At 35.7% G+C, this 9,852-nt stretch overlaps 1 protein-coding gene across 1 annotated transcript in view; it reads left to right on the top strand.

Moving 5' to 3' along the window:
- The window catches only part of NSL1 (NSL1, MIS12 kinetochore complex component), a 36,835-nt gene that overhangs the window by 13,325 nt on the left and 13,658 nt on the right, over window positions 1–9,852 (top strand). The window contains exons 3-4 of the mRNA XM_010853036.1: window positions 3,076–3,206; window positions 4,711–4,765. Of these exons, the coding sequence (XP_010851338.1) occupies window positions 3,076–3,206; window positions 4,711–4,765 (186 nt within the window). The remainder of the gene's footprint in view (window positions 1–3,075; window positions 3,207–4,710; window positions 4,766–9,852) is intronic.

The following is a 9,852-nucleotide window of genomic DNA, read 5'->3' as shown; positions in this document are numbered from 1 at the left end:
TGAGAGGTGGACTATAAAGAAAGCTGAGTGCTGAAGAATTGATGCTTTTGAACTGTGGTGTTAGAGAAGACTCAAGAGTCCCTTGGACTGCAAGGAGATCCAACCAGTCCATCCTAAAGGAAATCAGTCTTGAATATTCATTGGAAGGACTGATGGTGAAGCTGAAACTCCAATACTTTGGCCACCTGATGCAAAGAACTGACTCTTTGGGAAAGAACTTGATGTGCTGAGAAAGATTGAAGGCAGGAGGAGAAGGGGATGACAGAGGATGAGATAGTTGGATGGCATCACCGACTCGATGGACGTGAGTCTGAGTAAACTCTGGGAGTTGGTGATGGACAGGGAGGCCTGACGTGCTGCGGTCCATGGGGTCACAAAGAGTTGGACACTGAACTAAATTTATACATTTCAGTTTTTAGCTTTATCATTAGGTGGCGCTAAGAAACCATTTTCTCTACACAGAAGATTTACCTGGGAGACTTGTTTTTGATAGCTGATTGTGAAATAGTAACAATATTCCTTTCAGGCTAGTGATTGAACTTTTAAAATAATGAATTAAAATATAGGGAAGGCTGCTCATTTAAATGAATATTCAAAGTAATAATGACTATATCTCATAATGCTCTCAGAAGAAGTAATTTAGTTGGACTTAGTGAATATTTTTTTGATGAATGAAAGGTCATACGTGACCTCATTAATCTTTACCTGATATGTACGTTTATGCTGATGTATGTCAGCAGTGTCTCAAAATGTTCCCCAGTATGTATTTAACATGTTTCAGACGTCTCCATAATGAAGCTCTCTACTCAGTAAGATAAATAGATCTATTTCTGCCATAGACTTTGACATAGCAGAACACACAGGATGCAAAATCGTTAAGCCGAGGACATAGCTTTTTAGTATTTTTGACTATTTAATGTTTGCTACTTTAAAAAAATAATTTCCAGGGACTTCCCTGGTGGTCCAGTGATAAGAATGCGGCTTGCAATGCAGGGGACCAGGGTTCCTTCCCTGGTCAGAAACTTAGATCCCACATGCCCTGGGGTAACTAAGCCACAACTGGAGAGCCCCCATGCCATCCAATACAGCCAAATAAATAAGTAAAAATAAAAAATAATTTTCAAAATAAGGTTAATGTATTCCCTGCATTCATTTCATCTGAGGTGCTTAATTTCTGGGCCTCATTCCAGAGACCTCTGTTGAGAATCAAAATTTCTCCCCTTCTTACAAAAGAATGTGTACTATATGACTTCACTTATATAAAATTCTAGGAAATGAAAACTAGAATATAGTGATGAAAATTTGGTGAGTGGTTGCCTGGGATAGAGAGCAGTTTGGAAGGAGCTGGAGGGGGACATTACAGGGGAACATAAGGAAACTTTTAGGGTGAGGATTATATTCATTATCTTGACTGTGGTGGTGGTTTCAAGGGTATACACATGTCAAAACTTACCAAATTGTGTATTTTAAATATGTGCAGTTCACTGTATGACAGTTTTACTTCAGTATAGCTGTTTTTTAGTTCTGACAAGTTCTCCAGGTGATTATTCATTCTCTAGGAGTTTGAGAATCAGTACAGTTGACTTTTGAACAACATAGATTTGAACTGCAAGGATCCACTTATATAGGAATTTTTTTTCACCATATATATACTACAGTACTACATGATTTGTAGTTGGTTGAATACACAGATGTGGAAACTATAAAGTTATGTTTGGATTTTTGATGGTGTGAAGGGTTGGTGCCCATAACTCCCACATTGTTCAAGGGTCTACTGTATTTTAAAACACAGGAAAGCAGCTGATAAGATAGCTTTAGCCAAATCAAAGAAATACTAAAATCAAATGTTAAATGCTTTCAGTGTGGTTCTTTCATTATATTATCATCCTTCTTTCCTTATACTTTATCCTGCAGCCATTTAGAACTTTTTCCTAAAGACTCTTGATCTTGCTGATGCTGTTTTCTCTGCTTCATGTGCTTCTCCATATTATTTTTCCCTACCTTTTTTTAATGCAATTTATTTACACTTATATCAGTATTTCAAGATCCAATTCAAATGTTACTTTCTCTTTAAAGTCTCAGATTCCCAAGGCATAGTACTGTTCAGGTTGTCCTCTGTCCTGCTAGCATTTTGTTCACACCGCCACTGCTTTTGTGAAGTTGTTTTGCAGTTATCCGTAGTTTCTTCCAGTGAACCATGTGCTTTTAGAGAACAGGGGTTGCGTTATATTCATCTTTGTATTTCTCTCTCTTTTTTTTGAAAGTTATTTTTCTGTCTTGTCATTAAAATTTTCTATTACAGGGTTAGTTTTACGTCATTTGTTATTTGATACAGATTTTAAACTAGTATTTATCTTTAATTTCATATTTACTAAGCTTGACATTATAAACTGATAAGGCTTCCAGGTACAACTATACTTTTCATTTCTAATCAGTAGTTCTTCAGAATATATTGTTACTATATTGGTTGGAACTGACACATGTAATATTGTTAGATAGTCTCTTATTTAATATGACTTCATGAAAATTTATTTAACATAATCATAACATTATTAATTTGTCTTAGTTTTTTGCCATAATAGAAAACTCTACATTTTTTTCTTTTTATATTTGCACAGATACTGCATGCTTTAAATTATTCTGTAGATTTTCGCCCACATATATTTTTGTGTGTCTTCTTTAGGCATTAGATTGTTGGATTTTGTCTTAATGCCAGTCAGTATGCTATGCTTTGTATTAGAGATTAGTTCATTTGCTTTATACACTTTATTTGATAACTTTTCTTCTAATTCCTTTGTCCTGTAAGTTTTTCCTTAAGTAAGTTTTGTCTTTTTTTTTTTTAATCATCTTTATATTTCTCTGATTTGGGCTTGGATTCCCACAGGGGCTCAATAAATAATTGACTTTTAAATGAATAGATGAATCAGTCACCAAAGTGAGGCATCCATTAACTTGCCATTTTTGTTTTCCTTAAATTTTGTGTTTTCTAAATTTTGTTTATTTATGTTACATTTTCATATAGAATATAAACTGTGTTTTAAGGAATTTTTTATATTATTTTTTCACTTGAAATAGATTCTGATATCAAAGTCCTTGAAGACCAGTTTGATGAAATCATAGTTGATTTAGCCACAAAACGTAAGCAGTATCCCAGAAAGATCCTTGAATATGTCATCAAAATCATAAAGGCACAACAAGAGATTCTGGTAAGATGATTTACCTTTAAAATAGTAAATTTTATGTAATGTCTGTTTTACTACAGTAAAAAAGTTAAAGTATAAGATCAAGTGGAGATAAATGATATTTCGGTTTCTTTGTTTTTCATGCCTGAATTACTACTGCTTGTCTATTATAAAACTTCCCCTTTCTAAGTCACTCTAGGTTTTCAATACTGTTGATAATAAAGTAGGATTTGAAGATGGAAGACTGACAATAACTTAATTCTGAGTCCAGGAAGGAGAAAGAAATTTATTTTTTAAGCCTCTTCTATTTGTGATTTGTATTTGGCACATTATTTGTATATAGTTACGTATTTTGGGAGACTCTTGTCTTTGCTATGTATTTTGGGGATGAAGATTGAGACTACCTGTTTATAATGCCAAAATTTGCTTTATGAATTGTGTGTAATTTCTTTTGCTCCAAAAATTATGATGAGGCAGAAGGAGGTTTGCTGGAATGGCATTGCCTATGGAGTGAGACATAAATGTGGCTTTCAGTTTTGCTTAACGGTTTGTCCTTACTTTTTGAAATTAGCATACTCACATATAAATTTTCCAGTTGCTTAGTTTTCAGGAATTGCTTCAGAGAGTGAAGCAGGTACTTTATCTAAAATATTTTACTTATCATTCTATGAGAAAAAATAGTTATAAGCAAAATTTTTCTTATTTCTTCCATAGAAATGTCAGTTCTCCAAGAAATACCCCACTCCTATCTCCCTCATCTACTTTTAAAGTTTCCTCAGGAAAAACATTCAAAATGTATTTATTTTCCAGTATCTTTCTCCCTATTACTACCCTTCCTCCCTGCTCCCACCCTCTCCATCAAAAAACCTGTAGTCAGTATTACATAAAAGAAAGTTTGCTGACCTAGATGGGGTGTTGCTGTGGAAGTTTAAAAATTGATGCAAAAATGAATGGGGTGAGGATACTAAAGACAGCTTTAAAACAAACAAACAAAAAACTTTTTTGGCTCCTGCTGCTTTGGGCATGAGAAAGGACATTTTCCACTTCCTTTTTGCCTGAATTATGGATCCTGTTCTTAGAGTTCTGCTACTGCAGTCCCAGTGTATCACAGGTAGGCATTAGTATGCTGACACTTTTAAAAACAGATTTCTGTGTGAATATGAGTTCAAGTTCTAACCACTTGTCTTAAAATGAACTTTTGAAAAACAGTCCGTTAATAGTTTGAAAACTACCTTATAGTTTAAGATTCTGTCACTATGCCTTTAATTTGCTTGTATGCTTCTTTATGTTGCTCCTTCTTAGTGTATGCAGTAGGTGGCAGTACTCTAAAAGGTATAAATCAGGCTTAATTTGATCTGTTCTTTTCTCCTCCCTTCCCTACAGGATCTAATTTGGACGTTTGTTTTGTTTTGGGTTTTTTTTGGCAAAAGAATGATACTGCTAACTAATATTTATTTATATTAGCCAAAGAAAATGTTTCTGTAAGTCACCTAGTTGTTAATTTAAATCTGTTTTATTTTATGTTTAGAAGCAATACCACCCTGTTGTACATCTGTTGGACCTAAAATATGACCCTGATCCAGGTGAGCCAGTATTCATTTGTGGTAAAAATGAAGCATGAGCTTGTAACTTTAGGAGTTCCTGATACTCCTTTAAAGGATTTAGCATCAGGGGTATCTTCCCTTTGATGCTCTCACTCCCAGTCAGGTCTTTTTCTCACTTAGGTTTATGAGAACTAGCTCTAAACCTACCATCTCAGAATTTCCAGGGTCAGGACCCAGGAATCTGGACTTCCGTTAAGCAGTCTCCTAACCTAGAGTATTACACCTTCTCCATCTACCTTCTCCTATAATACCCTCCCATCTTTAATACTATTATATTATCCATTCTTTGCATTACAGCCAAAGTGACTACTAAAGCACTCATAGTATCTTTTCTTCTTGTGATAACCATCATTGGTTTTTCATCATTTACAGAATAAAATCCAATAAAAATATAATATTGAACTTAAGAGATATGTACACTTGTTACACCTTTGAATTCAGTTCTGTTTTCCACTTAAGTGCATCTTGTAAAACACAAAGAAATAAAAAGAATATAAACTTTGTAAATCCAGCAACAGAACTAACATTGCTAAAAATGTGGATCATGCATATTTTTAAATAACTCTATTCTTACCTTGAAAAATGTGTAACAATTTTCCTAAGAGACATTTTGGAATTTGCCTTTGGCTCTCTAAAGTACCAGTTTTGAAGTCTTTGTAAAACAGTTAAGATCTTGATTTATTTGTATGGGATTTCTATACTTATGGCTTTGAATACCTCACCCTTGTTGAATTCTGATTTACCTTCTAACATGTCCCCTGCCCTTTCAAAGTGTCCCAAGCCAATGGGATAAACTGAGAGGGGGAAGCAAATGCAGGCTGAAGTTGGCTAAAATTATCACAGTCACTGCGTTTGACAATAAACACTTAACCTAGTAACACTTACTTTGTTATCGGTTTGGTTTGGTTCAGTTCATTCACTCAGTTGTGTCTGAATCTTTGCGACCCCATGGACTGCAGCATGCCAGGCTTCCCTGTCCATTACCAATTCCCAGAGCTTGCTTAAACTTATGTCCATCGAGTCGGTGATGCCATCCAACCATCTCATCCTCTGTCGTCCCCATCTCCTCCTGCCTTCAGTCTTTCCCAGCATCAGGGTCTTTTCCAATGAGTCAGTTCTTCGCATCAGGTGGCCAGAGTTTTGGAGCTTCAGCTTCAGCATCAGTCCGTCCAGTGAATATTCAGGACTGATTTCCTTTAGGATGGACTGGTTGGATCTCCTTGCAGTCCAAGGGATTCTCAAGAATCTTCTCCAGTACCACAGTTCAAGAGCATCAATTCTTCAGTGCTCAGCTTTCTTTATGGTCCATATCTCACATGCAGTCATAACTACTGGAAAAACCATAGCTTTGACTAGATGGACCTTTGTCGGTAAAGTAATGTCTCTGCTTTTTAATATTATGTCTAGGTTGGCCATAACTTTCCTTCTAAGGAGCAAGCATCTTTTAATTTCATGGCTGCAGTCACCATCTGCAGTGATTTTGGAGCCCCTCAAAATAAAGTCTCTCACTGTTTCCACTGTTTCCCCATCTATCTGCCAAGAAGTGATAGGACCAGATGCCATGATCTTAGTTTTCTGAATGTTGAGCTTTAAGCCAACTTTTTCACCTCTTTCACTTTCATCAAGAGGCTCTTTAGTGCTTCACTTTCTGCCATAATAGTGGTATCATCTGCATATTTGAGGTTATTGATATTTCTCCTGGCAATCTTGATTCCAGCTTGTGCTTTATCCAGCCCAGCATTTCTCATGATGTATTCTGCATATAAGTTACATAAGCAGGGTGACAATATACAGCCTTGATGTACTCCTTTTCCTATTAGGAACCATTCTGTTGTTCCATGTCCAATTCTAACTGTTGCTTCCTGACCTGCATACAGGTTCCTTAAGAGGCAGGTCAGGTGGTCTGGTATTCCCATCTCTTTCAGAAATTTCCACAGTTTATTGTGATCCACACAGTCAAAGGCTTTGGCATAGTCAATAAAGCAGAAATAGATGTTTTTCTGCAACTCTCTTGCTTTTTCAATGATCCAGAGGATGTTTGCAATTTGATCTCTGGTTCCTCTGCCTTTTCTAAATATCTGATGTCACACACCTTCAAATAGACAATTACTGTAACTGCTTGATATGTCTAATCTTAGATCTTTATCAGTACATTTGTATGTGGGCAGATAGACATAGGGAGTTTTGAGTTGTTAATATATATACAATATGCCTGGAGAATCCCATCGACAGAGGAGCCTGGCGGGCTATAGTCCATAGTGTTGCAAAGAGTCAGACATGACTGAAGCAACTTAGCCCACAGGTACATATATAATATCAAAAGTTAATATCAATTCTGTTTAAAAGACATGCATTTCATGAAGTAGTCATCTGAATTTAGGTTGAATGATTGATGTGAGTAGCACAAAAAAGAACAGAGCAAGTTTCAGATTCAAGGAAGAATGAATGTTTCCTAATGTAAATAAGGTGATTGGATGTGGCAAAAAACAGTGACCTCTCTTATTACATTTGAAAGAATCTGCCCGTTAGAAAACTGTTGCCCAGAATAGATCTAGATTAGTAGAGGCAACATGAAAAATTAATGACTGCTCTCTATCTAGAAGAGATACTTGCCCATGTGAGGAGAAAAATAATAAATGTCAACAAATTATGTCCTAGCCAGATAGAACATAACTACTATATATTTATCTGTGGCACTTCATTTGTTGGGAACGTAGAGAAGAAAGACAAAAACAAATTTAGGAAAAGAAAATTTCTTCCTACTATTCACGTGTTGGAATGTGGCCAGTATTAGCTATTCTGTAATGAATAGAGAATGGCAGCAAAGAGACAAGTAAGATACAAATAAAAGAACAACTTTCACTTAAATGATTTTAGATAGATGTTTTGTTCTTCCATTGAGGCCATGTATGAGTTTTAATTAAAATTTAAAATTAACATTTAAAGGTTTATACAAAAGAAGATAAATAGTTATAATTGTTAGACAACGTTTTTCTCACAGAGGAGTGATGGTCTCTAAAGTTCACAGAGTTGAAATAAGATGCATAGTGAGAATTTAAGAAGAGAAAAAATGCAAGAAACGAATTGTGACATTTAAAATGGAAAATTGTGAATTATTATTTTCTTTCTTCTTAATCATTAATTCTAATAAATATTCATTACCTAATTATTAAAATTTTGCTAGTGCTAATATTTTTCTCAGAAAATAACACTGTGTTTCATTCATTCTAAGAAGCAGTTTCAGTTGCAATATCTTCTTACTCAGATCACTAAAATCTTACCATTTTTAACATACTTAATATTAAACTACAAGTATGTAATTTGATGCTTTAGGATTTTTTTATTCTAATATATTTAATAAAGTTAATATTTATAATCAAAAAAAATATATATACAATATATTTTATTCTTTTTTTTTTTTTTTTCATTCAACTATGTAACATATGGTTCATCTCTGTGCTTCTTACTGGTAATTTTTTTATGCTTTTGTACACATGCACACAATTTTATTTAAATAGAGTATACACTTTTTTTTTTTTCGGTTTTGGAGAGGGAGGATTTTTTAATTTGTTTTGCTTGCTTCCTCTTCTCATCTTCCACTCACAACTCCATGTATAATTTGTCTGAGGACTCTCATCTTCTAGAAAATCTTTAACTTAATCTTTCAACTTTGCTTATCATTTCTTCTGTTTTTGTACTATTCTTGTTTTGTACTATTCTTGTTATAATGTCTGTTATGATTTCCTTTACTATTGCATGCATGCTAAGTTGCTTCAGTTGTTTCTGACTTTTTGTGACTCTCTGGACTGTAGCTCACCAGGCCCCTCTGTCCATGAAATTCTCCAGGCAAGAATATTGGAGTGGGTTGTCATGCTCTCCTCCAGGAGATCTTCTTGACCCAGGGATTGGAACCATGTCTCTTAAGTTTCCTGCATTGGCAGGTGGGTTCTTTACTAGTAGCACCTGGGAAGCCTTTCTTTAGCTATTGGAGGATCTTAAACCTTTAGGCAATGCCAAAGAATGCTCAAACTACCGCACAACTGCACTCATCTCACATGCTAGTAAAGTAATGCTCAAAATTCTCCAAGCCAGGCTTCAGCAATATGTGAACTGTGAACTTCCAGATGTTCAAGCTGGTTTTAGAAAAGGCAGAGGAACCAGAGATCAAATTGCCAACATCCATTGGATCATAGAAAAAGCAAGAGAATTCCAGAAAAACATCTATTTCTGCCTTATTGACTATGCTAAAGCCTTTGACTGTGTGGATCATAACAAACTGTGGAAAATTCTGAAAGAAATGGGAATACCAGAGCACCTGACCTGCCTCTTGAGAAACCTATATGCAGGTCAGGAAGCAACAGTTAGAACTGGACATGGAACAACAGACTGGTTCCAAACAGGAAAAGGAGTACATCAAGGCTGTATATTGTCACCCTGCTTATGTACCTTATATGCAGAATACATCATGAGAAACACTGGGCTGGAAGAAGCACAAGCTGGAATCAAGATTGCTGGGAGAAATATCAATAACCTCAGATATGCAGATGACACCACCCTTATGGCAGAAAGTGAAAAGGAACTAAAGAGCCTCTTGATGAAAGTGAAAGAAGAAAGTGAAAAAGTTGGCTTAAAGCTCAACATTCAGAAAACGAAGATCATGGCATCTGGTCCCATCACTTCATGGCAAATAGATGGGGAAACAGTGTCAGACTTTTTTTGTTGGGGGGCTCCAAAATCACTGCAGATGGTGATTGCAGCCATGAAATTAAAAGACGCTTACTCCTTGGAAGGAAAGTTATGACCAACCTAGATAGCATATTCAAAAGCAGAGATACTACTTTGCCAGCAAAGGTCCATCTAGTCAAGGCTGTGGTTTTCCAGTGGTCATGTATGGATGTGAGAGTTGGACTGTGAAAAATGCTGAGTGCCGAAGAGTTGATGCTTTTGAACTGTGGTGTTGGAGAAGACTCTTGAGAGTCCTTTGGACAGCAAGGAGATCCAACCAGTCCATCCTAAAGGAGTCCAGTCCTGGGTGTTCATTGGAAGAACTGATGCTGAGGCTGAAA

The sequence above is a fragment of the Bison bison genome, unplaced genomic scaffold, assembly GCF_000754665.1.
Source record: "Bison bison bison isolate TAMUID 2011002044 unplaced genomic scaffold, Bison_UMD1.0 scf7180017864322, whole genome shotgun sequence".
In the NCBI taxonomy this organism is placed as follows: Eukaryota; Metazoa; Chordata; class Mammalia; order Artiodactyla; family Bovidae; genus Bison; species Bison bison.
Note: the sequence above shows the minus strand (reverse complement) of the source record. Positions and strands in the feature narration are given on the sequence as shown.